General features: G+C 43.0%; 1 protein-coding gene across 3 annotated transcripts in view; it reads left to right on the forward strand.

The window, feature by feature from the left end:
• The window catches only part of rapgef2b (Rap guanine nucleotide exchange factor 2b), a 386,293-nt gene that overhangs the window by 115,540 nt on the left and 251,553 nt on the right, over nt 1–19,200 (forward strand). For all 3 annotated transcript variants that reach the window (XM_043674010.1, XM_043674011.1, XM_043674017.1), the window contains one exon: nt 12,450–12,533. In XM_043674010.1, coding sequence (XP_043529945.1) covers nt 12,450–12,533 — 84 coding nt within the window. The remainder of the gene's footprint in view (nt 1–12,449; nt 12,534–19,200) is intronic.

Consider the following 19,200-nt stretch of genomic DNA (forward strand, 5'->3'; position numbering starts at 1 on the left):
CCTCATATGGAATAAAAGTCTGATGTGCCGTTCGATATTTGTGTTTAGCATCTGGAATTTCTTCTCAATATTGTTTTGTGTGGGGTCTGCCATTGGATTGTGTAACCCAATTGACATTATTTTAGAGCAGCCCTTCCTGCTTTTAGACACTGCTGAACATACCTCTCCCTGACCCCGTTAGTTGCTGCTGACATTCCTTTTCGGTTCCAACTCACTGACCCATTGACCTACTTTCCCTCTTGCTATGTTTCCCAATCTCCATCCCTTCCAGACTCTGCTAACTTTCTTTCTCGAGCTGAAAATGTGTTGCTGGAAAAGCGCAGCAGGTCAGGCAGCATCAAGGGAACAGGAGAATCGACGTAACGGGCATAAGCCCTTCTTCATCACCCTCCTGTTTTCTGCTGACTCTCTGTCTCTGACCCTGTTAGTCAGATGGGCCAGTGAGCCAAGGGGTTGCAGATGGAGCTTAATTTAGATAATGTGAGGTGCTGCATTTTGGAAGAGCTAGTGAGAGCATGCCTTATATGCTTAATGGTTAGGTCCTGGGGAGTATTGCGGAACAAAGAGACCTGAGAGGGCAGGTTCATAGTTCTTTGGAAGTGAGTCTCAGGTAGACAGGATAGCGGAGAAGGCATTTGGTATGCTTGCATTTATTGGTCAGTGCATTGAGTATTGGATTTGGGAGGTCATTTTACAGCTATACAGGACAGTGGTTAGGCCACTTTTGGAATACTGCCTTCAGTTCTGGTATCCCTCTTATAGGAAGGATTTGGAAGGGTTCAGAAAACATTTACAAGAATGTTGCCAGGGTGGGAGGGTTTGAGCTATAAAGAGAGGTTAAATAGGCTGGAACCAATTTCTCTGGAACATCAGAAGCTGAGAGGTGACCTTATCGAAGTTTAGAAAATTATGATGGGCCTGGATAGGGTAAATCGACAAGGTCTTTTCTTGGATGGGGGAGTCTAAAAGTAGAGAAGTCTAAAAGTAGAGGGTGTATGTTAAAAGATGAGATGGGAAAGATTTAAAAAGGACCTAAGGAGCAACATTTTCACGCAGAGGGTGGTGCGTGTATGGAATGAGCTACCAGAGGAAGTGGTGGAGGCTGATACAATTACAACATTTAAAAGGCACTTGGATGGGTATATGAAGCGGCAGGGTTTTGAGGGACAAGAGCAAAGTGTAAGCAAATGGGGCTAGATTATTTAGGATTTCTGGTCGGTGTGGACGAGTTGGACCAAAGGGTCTGTTTCCATGCTGTACATCTCTATGATTCCATGACTCTTAATCACTGCTCACTTTACATCTTTATGACTTCCTGGTTGCTGCCAACCCGACCACATGGCAACATGTTGGTTGCTGCTAATTTTCAGTCTCACTGACCCTCCGATCATTTCCGACCTTCCCTGTCCCCAACTTTCCAGGTTGCTGCTGACCTTTCCTCTTTTGGTTCCTTGCAGTCGTCTGTCTTGTTTTCTGTCCATTCTCATTTCTTAACTCTGGAATCTTGAAACTCAAAATCACTCATGCTCCAAACCTGGCTCTTTCTGCAACTCTGTTCATTTTGGATGTCCTTGTTCACTGTTTGGGAGATAGAAGCAGTGAGAGGGAAGGTGGCAGGCTTTGTGATAAGTGGAAGTTTCAGTGACTATGATTGGAGGTAAATAAACAGGAGAGTGGGAGACATGACAACCAAAGAGAAAATAAGCAGAAATGGTGGTAAGTCAGATAGACAGACAGGGAGCAGAGGGGCAGCAAACAGGAGGTTTATGTAGCTGAAGAGACGGTGAACCAGATATGAGTAGGAGTGGGCATATTTATTTTTATCATTTTAAAAAGCTATTTTAAGAGCTGTTTCATTTTAAAAGCTATGCATGTCAGAACTTAGCAATAACAGATATTTCAACGTATATGTAATATTTAATGTTTTTTTGGATTGAGAGTTTCAGAAGAGTCTACTAAACCTATTACTCTGTACCGGAAAATTCTGATTCACTTAGACTTGTTTCACCTGAAGTTGCACTCTCAGGAAGGCAGCTACAGCATTAAGTGAAATCTCAATGTATGTGTGATCTTCTTCAGACCGACATAATCATGGGTCTCTGTGCTGCTCTAATTTGGCCACCCGTCCTTCCCTAATAATCATGCTTCATTGTTGATGACCTTGCCTTCAGCTGCTTGAGATCTAATTTCATTTCTTTACTCCTCAGGCTCTCTCATCTCTCTCTACTTCTTTAAGACATTCTTTAAAACCTACCTCTTCTTGTCCTATTATCAGGAGCAAGTGAGGACTGCAGATACCTCATCTGCTCTGTCTGTTGCCTCTGATATGGTCTCTTCTACACTCGGGAGACAGGACGCCAACTTGTGGAATGGTTCAGGGAATATCTCTGGGACACGTGCACCCAACAACCCCACTGCCCTGTGGCCGACTACTTCAGAGAACATAGAACATAGAGCGTTACAGTGCAAGACAGGCCATTTGGCTCTCAATGTTAAGCCGACCTGTGAAACCAATCCCAAGCCCATCTAACCTACAATACTTCATTACCATACATATGTTTATACACTAACCATTTAAATGCCTTTAATGTTGACGAGTCCACTACTATTGCAGGCAAGGCATTCCACGCCCTTACTACTCTGAGTAAAGAACCTACCTCTGATATCTGTCTTATATCTATCACCCCTCAATTTAAAGCTATGTCTCCTCGTGCCAGCCGTCACCATCTAAAGAAAAAGGCTGTCACTGTCCACCCTATCCAATCCTGTGATCATCTTGTATGTCTCTATTAAGTCACCTTTCAACCTTCTTCTTTCGAATGAAAACAGCCTGAAGTCCCATAGCCTTTCCTCATAAGACCTTCCCTCCATACCAGGCAACATCCTGGTAACTCTCCTCTGCACCCTTTCCAATGCTTCTACATCCTTCATATAATGCAGTGACCATAACTGTGTGCAATACTCCAAGTACAGCCGTACCAGAGTTTTGTACAGCTGCAACACGACCTCATGGCTGCAAAACTCAATCCCTCTACCAATCAAAGCTAACACGCCTTATGACTTCTTAACAGCACTATCAACCTGGATGGCAACTTTTCAGGGATCTATGCACATGGACACCAAGATCTCTCTGCTCATCCACACCTACCAAGAGTCTTACCATTAGCCCAGTACTCTGCATTCCTGTTACTCTTTCCAAAGCGAACCACCTCACATTTTTCCACATTAAACTCCATTTGCCATCTCTCAGCCCAGTTCTTCAGCTTATCTATGTCTCTCTGTAACATGCAATATCTTTCCACGTTGTCCACAAATGTACAAACCTATCCTTGTACACCCTCATCCAGGTCATTTATAAAAATGACAAACAGCAGTGGCCCCAAAACAGATCCTTGCGGTATACCACTAGTAACCTAACTCCAGGATGAATATTTCCCATCGACCACCACCCCAGCCAATTTCTGATCCAAATCGCTAAATCGCCCTCAATCCCGTGCCTCCATATTTTCTGCAAATGTCTACTGTGGAGAACCTTGTCAAATGCTTTACTGAAATCCATATGCTCCACATCAACTGCTTTACCCTCATCCACCTGTTTGTCACCTTCTCAAAGACCTCAATAAGGTTTGTGAGGCATGACCTACCCTTCCCAAAACTCTGTTGTTTATCCCTCATCAAATTATTCCTTTCTAGATGATTATAAATCCTGTCTCTTATAATCCTTTTCAAAACTTTGCCCACAACAGAAGTAAGGCTCATTGGTCTATAATTATCAGGGTTGTCTTTACTCCCCTCCAGTCTTCTGACACCATTTCTGTAGACAGCGAAGACATAAAGATCAAAGCCAAAGGCTGTGCAATCTCCTCCCTGGCTTCCCAGAGAATCCTAGGATAAATCTCTTCTGGCCTTATCTATTTTCACACTTTCCAGAATTGCTAACACCTCCTCCTTATGAACCTGAATCCCTGTTAGTCTAGTCTAATAGTGTGTATCTCAATATTCTCCTTGATATCATTGTCTTTTTCCTGTGTGAATACTGATGAAAATTATTCATTCAGCACCTTTCCTACCTCCTTGGATTCCATGCACTACTGTCCTTGACTGGCCCCAATCTTTCTCTAACCATTCTTTTATTCCTGGCATATTTATAGAAAGCTTTAGGGTTTTCATTGATCCTACCTGCCAAGACTTCTCATGTCCTCTCCTGGCTCTTCTTAGCTCTCACTTTAGGTCCTTCTTGGCTAACTTGTAACTCTCAAGCGCCCTAACTGAGCCTTCACATCTCACCTTTATATAAAAGCCTCCTTCTTCCTCTTGACCAGAAATGCAACTTCTTTAGTAAACCAAGGTTCACTCGCTTGAGCACTTCTGTCCTGCCTGACATGTACATACATAAGAAAGACACATACTAGCTATTCCTTGAACAAGCTCCACATTTCAATTGTGCCCATCACCCACAGTTTCCTTCCCCATCCTATTCATCCTAAATTTTGCCCAATCGAATCATAATTGCCTTTCCCCTAGCTATTACTCTTGCCCTGCGGTCCCTCTCAATTGCTAAAGTAAACATAACCGAATTGTGGTCACTATCACCAAAGTGTTGCCCTAACTCTAAATCTAACACCTGGCCTGGTTCATTACCCAGTATCAAATCCAATGTGGCTTTGCCTCTTGTTAGCCTAGCTACATACTGTGTCAGGAAACCCTCCTGCACACATTGGACAAAAACTGACCCAGCTAAAGTAATCAAACTATAGCATTTCCAGTCAATATTTGGAAAGTTAAAGTCCCCCAAAACAACTACCCTGTTACTTTTGCTGCTATCCAGAATTATCTTAGCAATCCTTTCCTCAAAATCTCTGAAACTTTACAGAGGCCTATAAGAAACTCTCAACATTGTAACCTCTCCTTTCCTGTTTCTAACCTCAGCCCATACTACCTCAGTGGACAAGTCCTCATTCAATGTCCTTTCTGCCACCATAGTACTGTCTTTGACAAACAATGCCACACCCCCTCCCTCTTTTACCACCTTCCCTGATCTTAGTGAAACATCTAAACCCTGAAACCTGCAACAACCATTCCTGTCCCTGCTCTATCCAGTGTCCGAAATGACCACAACCCAGGCACCAATCCATGCTGCAAGTTCACCCACCTTTATTGTGGATGCTCCAGAAATATTCACCTTATATACTTGTGAGGGGAGAAATCCCTGAAGCTTCTGCTATCTCGTACGTTTTTAAATGAACAGTTTACCTTCCTGATAGCCCTCTGGTTTCTGCTCTCGCTGCTCCTGCTGCAACTCCCTTTCCTGCTCCACCAAGGACATGCAAGTCCTGGACTGCCTCCACTGCCAAATCCAAGACACTCGATGCCTGAAGGAGGAATGCCTCATCTTCCGCCTTGGGATACTTCAACCACACCACATCAATGTGGATTTCACCAGTTTCCTGATTTCCCCTCCCCTCATCTTATTCCAGATCACACCCCTAAACATGGCACCACTCTCTTGAACTGTCCTACCTGTCCATCTTTCTTCCCACCTATCCACTTCACCCTCCGCCCCGATTGATCACTGTCAATCCCCACCTTCATCTACCTATTGCATTCCCAGCTACCTTCTCCTGCCAGCTCCACTCCCCTCCCATTTATCTCTGAGCCCCCTTGTGCCCCGCCCGCACATTCCTGATGAAGGGCTTATATCCGAAACATCGACTCTCCTGCTCCTCAGATGCTGCCTGACCTGCCAAGCTTTCCAGTCAGATGTTTGTTTGTCCTATTATCAGCTTATATGGGACAAATACATTTTTGAAAAGACCTCAAGTGCCTTGGGACTTTATATTGCACTGGATGCTTACTGATGCTGTCAATATTAAAGTTTTCTTGAGTCTGAGAAATAAATCTTGTGCAACTGAAGACACAAAGTATCACTGCATAAACTGGATCTTATTTGATTAACGTTATTTTTAGTAGTTTGAAGTTGTCTTTTTTTTCCTTTGTTTCTCAACTACCTATATTCACTAATCTATCCTGCAGGTTAGGTTAGTGGGTAGAAAACTCGGGTTTGACAGCCAGGAATACATCTGCTATCAATCCTGATGAGTGCTCCAGTAAACCACAGCACAAGCGTGAAAAAGAGCATCTCATCTTCTGTTGGGGACAGTGCAGCCTCTAGAAGTCTGAGGAACAAGGTTGAGGATTGGGAAGCTTACAAAGATGATCAGAGGGCAACAAAAAAAAAGAAATACGGAGGGAGAAGATTAAATCTGCGGGTAAGCTAGCCAGTAATATAAAGGAAGACTGTTAAGAGTTTCTTTAAATATATAAAGGGCAAAAGAGGCAAAAAAATGGACATTCGACTGCTGGAAAATGTTACTGGAGAGGTATTAGTAGGGCACAAGGAAATGGTTAAGGAACTGAATAATTACTTTGCATCAGTTTTCATGGTGGAAAACATGAGTGATATTCCAAAAATTCAAGAGAGAGTAGAGCTGTGTGGTGTCCATCACCAAGGAGAAGGTACTAGAAAAATAGAATGTCATGAAGGTCCATCACTATACCTAGAGTTCTAAGGGAGATAACTGAGGAGATAGTAGAGGCGTTAGTGGTGATCTTTCAGGCATTTCTAGAAGCAGGGAGGATCCCAGAGGACTGGAAAATTGCTAACGTTAAACTCCTGTTTAAAAAGGGAGGAAGGCAAAAGGCAGAAAATTACAGGCCAATTTGCCTAACCTTGGTCGTGAGTAAGATTTTGGAGTCCATTGTGAAGGATGAGATTTCTGAATACTTGGAAGTGTATGGCAAAATAGGCCAACATCAGCATGGTTTCATCAAGGGGATGCCATGCCTGACAAATCTGCTCGAGTTCTTTGAGGAAGTAATGAGCAGATTAGATCCAAGGAGAGGATGTTATATACCTGGACTTCAAGAAGGCCTTTGACATAGGAGGTACTGAGTAAGATAAAGGCCTCTGGTGTCAGACACAAGGTGCTAGCATGGATAAATGATTGGCTGTCTGGCAGTAAGCAGAGAGTGGAGATAACAGGGTCCTTATCAGGATGGCAGCCAGTGACAAGCAGTGTTCCGCAAGGGTTGGTGTTAGGACCACAATTTTTCACTTTATGCATTAATGATCTAGATGAGGGAACTGAGGGCATTCTGGCTAAGTTTGCAGATGTTACAAAGACAGGTGGAGTGACAGGTAGAATTGAGGAGGCGGAGAAGCTGCAGATGGATTTAGACAGGTTAGGAGAGTGGGCAAAGAAGTGGTAGATGGAGTACAACGTGGGAAAGTGTAAGGTCATGCACTTTAGTAGGAAGAATAGAAGCAACACCTGTTTTCTAAATGGGTAGAAAATTCAGAAGTCTGAAGTGCAAAGAGACTTGGGTGTTTTAGTCTAGGATTCTCTCAATCCAAGCTTGCAGATTGAGTCATAGAATCATAGAATCTCTCCAGTGTGGATACAGGCCATTTGGCCCAATAAGTCCATACTGGGTGCTGCTGGAGTTTAACCAGGCTGATGTTTCCTCCTTGGCTCAATTATGTGAACTCTATGTATTAACTGAATGGATTTGGAAGAATCACTTTAGCCACAATAAAAAGACAGCATGCTCTGATTAGAGGGTTATATCGTTAATCTGTTATCACTGATGACAGTGGTTCGCACTGCTGTCTCACAGCATCAGAGTCCCAGGCTTGATTCCAGCCTAGGATGACTGCCTGTGTGGAGTTTGCACATTCTCCTTGTGTCTGTGTGGGTTTCCTCCAGGTGCTCCGGTTTCCTCACACAGTCCAAAGATGTGCAGTTCAGGTGAATTGGCCATGTTAAATTGCCCATAGTGTAAGGTGTATTAGTCAGAGGGAAATGGGTCTGGGTGGGTTACTTTTCGGAGGGTCGGTGTAGACTTGTTGGGCCGAAGGGCATGTTACCACACTGTAGGGAATGTAATCTAATCTGATCTAATTGTAACCATCTTAATTTATATATTACCTATTCAAATTGATCACAGGATTTTGTTGTCAACTTCTATTACCAGGCATACCATTTTGGTTGCCTTGGCTTGAGAGGATGCAGAAAAGATTTACAAGGATGTTGCCAAGACTGGAGAGTTTGAGTTAAAAGAAGAAGCTGAATAGGCTAGGGATAATTCCCCTGGAGCGCCTGAGGCTGAAGGGTGACTTTTTGGAGGTTTGTAAATCATGAGGGGCATGGAGAGCGCGAATAGCCAACGATGCAGTAAGTCCAAAACTGGAGCGTGCAGGTTTGAGCTGAGAGTGGAAAGATTCAAAAAGAGACCTGAGGGAAAAACTTTTCATGAAGAAGGTGACGTGTATATGAAACAAGCTGCCAGAGGAAGTGGTAGAGATAAATACAATTACAACATTACAAAGGCACCTAGGTGGGTAGGAATGGCAAGGGTTAAGAGGGATACAGGCCGAACGTTGGCAAATGGGACTCGGTCAGATTGGGATGTTTAGTCTGCATGGACGAGTTGGACCAATGAGTCTGCTTCTGTGTGTAGAACTCTATGCTGTCTGACCTGCTGAATTTTCTCCAGCAATTTCTGTATTAGTTTCACATACAATTTGCCTCTGGGAAGATCTAAAACAAAATAAAAGTTCCTTAAAAGTTATCAGTTTTTCCTTAAGCTGTAATGTAAAATCTCGCAAGTTCTACTAGGCCAGGTGAATTGATTGTAATTAGGAATATTCACTTCAGTGTCAAAACTGGAGGTAATAACAATTCCATTTGAAAAGCACTATCTGGGTTAACTTAACAGAAACTACTGAAGTTTAAAATGCAGGTAATTCTATAAAGCTGTAATTGTGACACCATGTTATAGAAAATGACACAATATAAGTAATGCGGCCAATGGGAAAAACAGGGTTGGGGCAAACCATCAAAATTATCTGTAAAAGTCAAAATAAAAATAATAGTTAGCCTAACACAAACAATAGCACAATCTAAGTAAATCTTTTAATCATATATTTTAGTGAAATAATACAATAAATTTAACACTTTAACACTAAAATCACCGACTACAGCACTGTACGTTTCCCAAAGCTCTTCACCAGAAAGCGTGCAAGCTGAGTGACCACATGATGCTGATGCGGGTATCCAGTCCTCCTCAAGATTCCCTCCCCCCACTGGTTAGACTACAATTCCCAGATTCAAACTAAGTTTCAAGGCTCGCAGAGCTGATTGCATTCCTGTTTTGGCTGAACACACTGAATTTGCATTTTGCAGACAGAGGATCCTGAACCTGGCATTTGCTGTTCAGCTTGTGCTGGAGATGGAATCACTGCGAACGGGAGTTTGCTTGATAATAAAAAGGTCCACAATTCACAAATTGCATTACAACCAAATTGCGTTTAGTAAATGCACGTTATAGGAGAACTACCTGTATGACATATGAACACCAAAGCTAATGCTGAATGAAGCTTTCCTGCAGCACTGCATAAATAAAACCATAAGACATGACCAAAATTAGACCGTTCAGTGCTCCACCAATCAATGAGATCATGCCTGATTTTATCCTCAACTCCAATTTCTTGCTTTATCCCCATAACCCTTGCTCCCCTTCCAGATTAAAAATCTATCTCAGCCTTGATGATCCAGCCTCTGCAGGTAACCATACCACACATTCACTACCCTTTGAGAGAAGAACTTCCCCCTCATCTGTGTCTTAAATGGTAGTCCCTAGTCTGAGATTATGCCACAAGGGGAGAACAACCTCTTAGCATCTACTCTGTCATGTTCTCTAAGAATCGTATATGTTTCTGTAAGGTTGCCTGTTATTCTACTAAACTTCACTGAATATAGGTTCAGCCTCTCAAGCCACTTCATGAGACTTCCATACCCAGGATCAACCTATAGAACTGGCTGTGACCAATACCAATAATATTTCCTTTGATAAGATAACCAAAATCTTCTCATGCTTTTCCAGTTTGGCCTAACTAGTGCTTTGGATAGTTTTAAGAAGAGCTCCCTGTTTTTATACTCCATTGAAAGGCCAACATTCCATTTCCCTTCCTCATTGTGTGCTGAGTTTGTATGCTAGCTATTTGTGATTGTGATTTGTGATACATGAAGATTCCCAAATCCCTCTGCTGTGGTTTTCTTCCATCTTTATCCGTTTAAAAAATATTCAGCTCCCCTATTTGTCCTTGATGTGCCACGTTTTTGCCCACACACTTAACCTATCTAATATCCTCTGCAGACTTTGTGCCATTTTTACCACTTGCCTTCCCACCAATTTTTGTATCATGTCCAAACTTGGCTGTTGTGCATTCACTTTCCTCATCCAAGTCATTGATACATATTGTAAATTATGTGGCCCCAGCACTGATCCCTGTTGTACTGCATTAGCTGCCATCCTGAAAATTACTCTCTCATTCCAACTGTTAGTTATCCAATACTCTATTCATATTGACATACTGCACCTAACACCATAAGATAAAAGAAAAATAGTGTTCAGGGTTGTGCAGGTTTGTGTATTGACTATAGGAAATGCAAGATTATAGGGATAGCGTAGTGGTTTGGGTCTGGGTGGGCAACTCTTTGGAGGTTCAATATGGATTTGATGGGCCAAATGGCCTGCTTCCACATTGTAGGGATTATCTGATTCTATACTTAATAAACTTCACTGTGTGGCTATACCTTGTCACCTGCCTCACAAAACTTTAGTGTTATCAATGTGGCCCTCCGGCAAAATGCTTATCAGTTTAACTTTCACTTTCTGGCATGTTCAAAGTTAAAAATCACACAACATCAGATTATCGTACAGCAGGTTTATTTGGAAGCACTAGCTTTTGGAGCACTGCTCCTTTATCGGGCAACCGTGAAGGAGCAGCACTCCGAAAGCTAGTGCTTCCAAATAAACCTGTTAGACTATAACCTGGTGTTGTATGATTTTTAACTTAGTACACCCCAGTCCAACACCAGCATCTCCAAATTGTGGCATGTTGTTTCACCTATCTCACCTCCTAAAATTTCTTGCTTTTGACTGAATTCAAGCCTCAATTTGTTCTTCCAACCCGACCTCAAGATATCCAAACTCTTTCCTTTGCTTTAGTGTTGACTTGGCTCCTTATCCCTGATGTCTTCAATCTCCCCTTGCTGTCTCCTCAGCATTCATTGCTCTGTTGAAAAGGTGTCCTCTTGGGCTCTGCCTCTCTTCATCACAGTAACCTTTTCCAGCCCTTAAAATCACTTGAACTCTCAATTTCTCTCCTCCCTTGTGCATTCTTCCAGTTCATCATTTATGGTATGAATTGAGCCATTTAGACTTCATGCTCCAGAGTTCCTTTTCTGAAAATTTGATGGCTTTCTCGCTGTTAATACCACATTAAGACTTATTTATTTGATTCAGCTTTTGGTCTGTGCTGGCTCAGTATTGTCTTGTTATTTGATGCAATGTCCATTTTTTAATTTGCCTGTTTGAAGTACTAGGGGATGTTTTTATACAGTTAGTGACCATATAAATGCAAATATTTATTTAATTCAAATTGTGAAATTTAGGCAAATATGTTTTTATAAACAACCAGTTTGAACATTTTGTGATGCAACTTTGTGGCTATGAGTTGGGATTTCAATCTGGACCTTCTGTGCCATAAGATGCTAACAAGCAGGTATTTGATTGTTTTACACAGTATAATTGATCTTCCATCATGATGGGTCAAAATGAAGATCAGGTGAATAATAATTAAAATTTGGAGCTAAGTGAACCAGGGATAGAGGTCCTCTTGTGGCACAAGTAGTAGTGTCCCTACCCCTGGACTGGGAGGTTTGGGCTCAAGTCCCACCTGCTTCAGAGGTGTGTAATAACATCTCTGAACACATTGATTAGAAAAATAGGTAAGTTAACAGTTTTGAGCAAAATTTGGATCTTACATGGGTTTTCCACTTTTATTGTAATTAAACTGCAACTATCAGAAGATGAATAAAGTTGGTTACAGCTTAAATTTCTCTATAGTGCAAATAAACTGCTGAGCTGTGCGAATTAAGTGAAATGTTATGCAAATGATTTCCATGGGAACTTGCAGTAGGTAAGTAATAAAGATGACAACAGGAAACGAGGTTTTGGACATTTGTATGCAAAATTTTTGATGTATTCTCGATTGCGTGTTTGTTGTAGAATATGGTCATTATTGTATTGATAGTCTGCAAAGGTGACCATGCAGTTTAAACCTGAAAATCTGTGATTTTTCCAAAAAAATCTGTATTAATGTTAAATGGATGAATCAAAACTAAATAAGTACAGTATGGAAGTAATTATATATATATTGTACTCACGTGGAAGCTTGTTTCAACATATCCATAGAGCCTTGTAGGTGTATACAATTTCTACATGTTTACTTCAATGTACAATTTCATATAGTTAGTTTTGTGGTGGTTTTCTTCCTTAAGTTCTGTCATTTGCATTACTCATTTTATTTTCTTTTATTCTAGCCCTGATGATATTGGCACATGTTGGTACATTCTCTTGTCTGGTTCTGTATTCATCAAAGAGTCCATGTTTCTTCCTAGAAGCAGGTATGCTTGCAGTCAACAAATTTTTACAAAATTGTACTCTTTTTTTTATATAGAGGATATTGTGTATGACTATTGAATGTTCTAATTGTCCACATTATAAGACAATCAATTTATCTTGTAATATTTATTAACATGTTGAATTAATGTGTTAGTTGAATACATGTCAGCGTTTTAATAAACTGAAAGCTGATTAACTTGCAATTGATATTGAATGATCTTATTGAAATTAAAATGATTTGAAAATTTTATTTTGTACAAACAGAACCTTTGTGACATCTCTGAAGTGCTGTCATTGAGTAGCAGCACTAATACTGCCAATTTACTCTCTCACCAGTAATTGTATCCCTGGAAGATAATCCTGCTGATCTTTCTGGTTTCATTCACCCCTTTGCTCACTGACCCTTGGACTGTGCCAATAAATCAGCTATCAGTCCTCTCCACGGCTCCTGGAAGTCAGCTTAGTTCTTTGAGCAAAGGCTTTTGGCATTCATGACTGTATTGTATGGATTATTGTGTGGACATCAAGGTCTTTTATGGAAACCTGGCTCACTAGTTATGCTAACGGACCCAACTGAAACTTCCCCACTACTTCTAACCACCTACTCAAATATCATGTCAAGCATTAAGCTTCTCGTCAAATCTTTGCTGACCACTCTCCTGTTCCCCTACTCACAATCTACCTCTGTATTGAGTGACTTCTCAGTTTACATCTCAGCGTGTCTTTAAATTCATTGCTCTCTTGTACTCTCTGAACACTTCCCTCTTGAAGATCACCCTCTTAATCTGACCATCTCATGAGACCCCTCTGTGCTGATCATGTCAATCACAAAGGAGGCAATTTCTGATCACACTCTTTCAAATTTCATCCAGCCTTGCATCTTGTTTTGTCTGGTCCTGAAACTGAAACACCATTGCCAAAATCTCTTGCATTTTCACTTCCAAGTTGCCAACTGATTAACATAGAACAGCGAGAAAGTGAGGTCCTCACCCTCAACAATTTCTCCTTCGTATCCTCCCACTTACTTCAGACCAAAGGGGTTGCCATGGCCATCCGCATGGGCCCCAGCTATGCCTATCTGTTTGTCAGGTGCGTGGAACAGTCCATCTTCTGCAGCTATATCGGCACAATTCCCCACCTTTTCCTCCGCTACATCTGTGACTGTATCAGCACCACTTTGTGCTCCCACGAGGGGATTGAACAGATCATCAACTTCACAAACACCTTCCACCCTGACCTCAAATTCACCTGGCCCATCTTGGACATCTCCCTCTCCTTCCTGGACCTGTCCATGTCCATTCCTGGCGACTGACTCAATATGGATATCTACTTCAAACCCACCAACTCCCACAGCTACCTGGACTACACCTCCTCCCACTACTCCTCCTGTAAAAGCGCCATCCCTTAGTCCCAATTCTTCCGCCTCCGCCACATCTGCTCCCAGGAGGACTAATTCAACTCTAGAACATCCCAGGTGGCTTCCTACTTCAAGGACTGCAATTTCCCTTCCCACATGGTCGATAATAGCCTTCAGTGCAACACCTCCACTTCCCGCATCTCTGCCCTTGAACTCCACCCTTCCAGTTGCAACAAGGACAGAACCCCCCGCTCCCCCCCACCCCCAACCCGGTCCTCACCTACCACCCCACCAACCTAAAACGTAACATTCTCCGCCATTTCCACACCTACAATCAGACCCCACTACCAGACAACTATTTCCCTCCCCACCACTTTCAGCATTCCGCAGAGAGCATTGCCTCCATGACTCCTTCGTTAGGTCCACGTCTCTACCAACCCATCCTCCACTCCCAGTACCTTCCCTTGCCACCATAAGAGGCGTAAAATCTGCACCTGCACCTCCACACTAACCTCCATCCAAGGCCCCAAAGGAGCCTTTCATATCCAGCAGAGATTTTCCAGCACCTCCAGCACCTTCCAGCACTGAAGGCTATTATCGACCACGTGGGAAGGGAAATTGCAGTCCTTGAAGTAGGAAGCCATCTGGGATGTTCTGGAGTTGAATTAGTCCTCCTGGGAGCAGATGTGGCGGAGGCGGAGGAATTGGGACTAAGGGATGACACTTTTACAGGAGGAGTAGTGGGAGGAGGTGTAGTCCAGGTAGCTGTGGGAGTTGGTGGGTTTGAAGTAGATATCCATGTTGAGTCAGTTGCCAGGAATGGACATGGACAGGTCCAGGAAGGAGAGGGAGATGTCCAAGATGGGCCAGGTGAATTTGAGGTCAGGGTGGAAGGTGTTTGTGTCCGTTGTGTCCGTTGCTCTCGATGTGGGATGCCAACTTGTGGAATGTTTCAGCGAACATCTCCAGGACACACGCACCAATCAACCCTGTGGCCAAATGTTTTAACTCCCACTCTGCCAAGAATATGCAAGTCTTAGGCTGCCTCCACGACCAAATTCTAGCCACTCGATACTTGGAGGAAGAACACCTCATCTTATGTCTTGGGACCTTCCAACCACATGGGATCAATGTCGATTTCACCACTTTCCTCATTTCCCCTCCCCCCACCTTTTTCCAGATCTCACCCTCCAACTCAGCACTGCCCTCTTGAACTGTCCTACCTGTCCATCTTCCTTCCCACCTATCCCCTTCACCCTCCTCTCTGACCTATCGCCATCACCCCCACCTTCATTACTTATTGCATTCCCAGCTACCTTCCCCCGCCCAGCCGCACCGACCTCCCATTTATCTTTCAGCTCCCTTGCGCTCCCCACCCCCAATCCTGATGAGCTTGTGCTTGAAATGTCAACTCTCCTGCTCCATGGATGCTACCTGACTGGCTGTGCTTTTCCAGCACCACACTTATTGACATAGAACAGTACAGTACAGCACAGTAGAAGCCCTTTTAGCCGGCCTTGTATCCTATTCTAAAATCAGACTAACTTGCATATCCTTCATTGTACTGTCTTCCATGTGCCTATCCAAGAGTCATTTAAATGTCCCTAATATATCTGACTGTACTACCACTGCGTTCCAAATACCCTCCACTCTCTGTGTAAAGAACATGTCTCTGACATATCCTCTAAAGCTTCTTCCAATTACCTTAAAATCATGTCCCCTCATGATAGATATTTTCACCATGGGAAAAGGTCTCTGGCTATCCACTCTACCTATGTCTCTCAACATCTTGTACACCTCTATCAAGTCACCTCTCATCCTTCTTCATTCCGATGAGAAAAGCCCTAGCTTCCTCAAGCTTTCTTCATAAGACATGCCCTCCAGTGCAGACAGCATCCTGGTAAATCTTCTCTGCACCTTCTCAAAAGCTTTCACATCTTTCCTGTAATGAGGTGACCAGAACTGAACACAATATTCCAAGTGTGGTCTCCAGGACTCAATCCCCCTGCTAATGAAAGCCAACACACCATACGCCTTCTTAACAACCCTATCAACTTGGGTGGCAACTTTGAGGGACCTATGGGCATAGACCATAGGTCCCTCTGTTCCTCCACACTGCCAAGAATCCTGCCCATAACCCTGTATTCTGCATTCAAATTTGACCTTCCAAAATGAATCACTTCACATTTTTGGTTGAACTCCATCTGCCATTTAGCAGCCCAGTTATGCATCCTGTCAATGTCCCGTTGCAATCTCCAACAGCTCTCCACACTATCCAGATCTCTAGCACCCTTCGTGTCTTTGGCAAACTTACTAATCCACCCGCTTCCTCATCCAAGTCATTTATAAAAATCAGAAAGAGCAGAGGACCCAGAACCGATCCCTGTGGAATGCCACTGGTCACCAAGCTCCAGGCTGAATACATTCCATCTACCACCACCCTCTGTATTCTATGGGCCGGCCAATTCTGTATCCAGACAGCCAGATTTCCCTGTATACCATGCCTCCTTACTTTCTGAATGAGCCTATCAGGGGTAACCTTATAAAATGCCTTGCTAAACTCCACGTACACCACATCCACTGCTCTACCTTCAACAACGCGTTTTGTCATATTCTCAAAGAATTCAATAAGATTTTTGAGGCATGACCTGCCCCCTCAAAGCCATGCTGACTATCTCTAATCAAACTATGGTTTTCCAAATAATCATAAATCCTATCTCTCTGAATCCTCTCCAGTACTTTGCCCACCACTGACATAAGACTGACTGGTCTGTAATTCCCAGGAGTATCCCTATTCCCTTTCTTGAACAAGGGGATAACATTTGCCACCCTCCAATCATCTGGCAGTACTTCAGTGGAAAATGGGGATGCAAAGATCATTGCCAAAGCCGCAGCAATCTCTTCTCTTGCTTCCTATAGTATCCTAGGGTATATCCAGCCTGGCCCAGGGGATTTATCTATCCTTCTATTCTTTAAAATTTTCAACACATCCTCCTTCCTAACATCAACCTGTTCCAGCATGCCAGTCTGTTTCACACCGTCCTCAGAAATGTCAAGGTCCTTCTCAGTAATGAATACTGAAGCAAAGTATTCATTAAGGACCTCCCCTACTTGCTCCGACTCTCGGCACAAGTTCCCTCCACTATCCCTGATTGGCCCTACCCTCACACTGGCCATTGTCTTGTTCTTCACATAAGTGTAGAATGCCTTAGGGTTTTCCGTAATCCTACCAGCGAAAGCTTTTTCATGCCCCCTTCTAAGTCTCTGAAGTCCAGTCTTCAGTTCCTTCCCGGCTACCTTATAATCCTCTAAAATCCTGTCTGATCCTTGCCTCCTCAACCTTAAGTAAGGTTCATTCTCTCTCTTGTTACCCAAGGTTCTTTGAAATTACCATCCCTTCCTTGCCTCAGTGGGGACAAATCTGCCCAGCAAGTGCTTCCTAAGCAATCTCCACATTTCTGTCATACATTTCTCTGAGAACATCTGTTCCCAATTTAGGCGCCCCAGTTCCTGCCTAATAGCATTGTAATTCCCCCTTCCCCAATTAAATACTTTCTCATACCATCTGCTTGTATCCCTCTCCATTAGTATAGTAAAAGTCAGGGAGTTGTGATCACTATCACGGAAATGCTATCCCACTGAGAGATCTGACAACTGGCATGGTTAGTTGTCAAGCACCAAATCCAAAATGGCCTACCTCTAGTCGGCCTATCTATGTATTACATCAGGAACCCTTCCTGGACACACCCAACAAAAACTGCTCCATCAAAACTATTTGAACTAAGTAGGTTTCAATCAATATCAGGCAAGTTAAAGTCACCCATGACAACTAACCTATGTGCCTCCTATGGTTTAAATATCTACTGCAAAAAAACTGCATTACAGCTGTACTGAGGGAGGATATTCCCTGACATATATCCAAGGATATTATTTGGGTTGAATTCAGAAATAAGAAAGGGATGATTGCCTTATTGGGATTGTATTATACATCCCCTAATAGTCAGAGGGAAATTGAGAAACAGATTTGTAAGGAGATCTTTGTTATCTGTCGATGCTCTGACCAAGCATGCAAAACACCTTCTTCACTATCCTATTCTACCTGCGACTCTATTTTCAAGGAACCATGAACCTGCACTCCAAGGTTTCTTTGTTCAGCAAAATCACTCCCCAGGACCTTCCCATTCAATGCATAAATCCTGCCCTGGTTAGCCTTTCTGAAATGCAGCACCTCACATTTATCTAAATTAAACTTCATCAGCCACTCCTCTGATCAAGATACTGAGGTAACCTTCTTTGCGGTCTACTACACCTCCTAACTTTGGTGTCATATACCTAGAATCTGCCCTGGTTAGCCTTTCTGAAATGCAACACCTCACATTTATCTAAATTAAACTTCATCAGCCACTCCTCTGATCAAGATACTGTTGTACACTGAGGTAACCTTCTTTGCTGTCTACTACACCTCCTAACTTTGGTGTCATATACCTAGAATAAACATAGAAACCGTACAGTGTGGAAACAGGCCATTTGGCCCAACAAGGTCACACCGATCCTCCAAAGAGTAACCCTCCCAGACCCATTTCCCTACCCTATTACTCTACTTTTACCCCGACTAACCCACCTAACCTAAACATCCATGAACACTATGGGCAATATAGCATGGCCAATCCACCTAACCTGCACATCTTTGCATTATGGAGGAAAACCAGAACATCCAGAGGAAAGCAATGCAGACACTGGGAGAATGTGCAAACTCCATACAGACAGTCGCCTCAGGCTGAAATCAAACCCAGACCCGTGGCGCTGAGAGGCAGCAGTGCTAATCGTCATCTGCAAACTTCCTAACTATGCCTCCTGTTTTCACATCCAAATCATTAATATAAATGACAAAAAGCAGTGGACCCAGCACTGATCCTTGTGGCAGACCACTGGTCACAGGCCTCCAGTTTGAAAGGCAATGCTCCACAGCCACCCTCATCTACCTTTGAGCCAGTTCTGTATCCAAATGGCTAGTTCTCCTTGTATTCCATTGTTAGGTTCATTTTTTTCCCTGACGTTCTTGTACACATAATGCCAACCTTTGTGAACAAGCAAAATTTTATTAAGCACAGTACAGTACAAGCTTTGGAGCAACCCTGAACACTCTTCGCCATGATTGCGAAGCGTGTCCAGGGAAACTGTCTCTGAACAAAGGAAACTGTCCTTCCTTTATACAAAATCTTTACATCACAGTCAGTAATGCTCACAAGACAACCCCCAGTCATTCCCTCATGGTCACATGCCACTCAAGCCACAAGGCAGTGACCACCTTA

Source organism: Chiloscyllium plagiosum, chromosome 32, assembly GCF_004010195.1.
Source record: "Chiloscyllium plagiosum isolate BGI_BamShark_2017 chromosome 32, ASM401019v2, whole genome shotgun sequence".
Lineage (NCBI taxonomy): Eukaryota > Metazoa > Chordata > Chondrichthyes > Orectolobiformes > Hemiscylliidae > Chiloscyllium > Chiloscyllium plagiosum.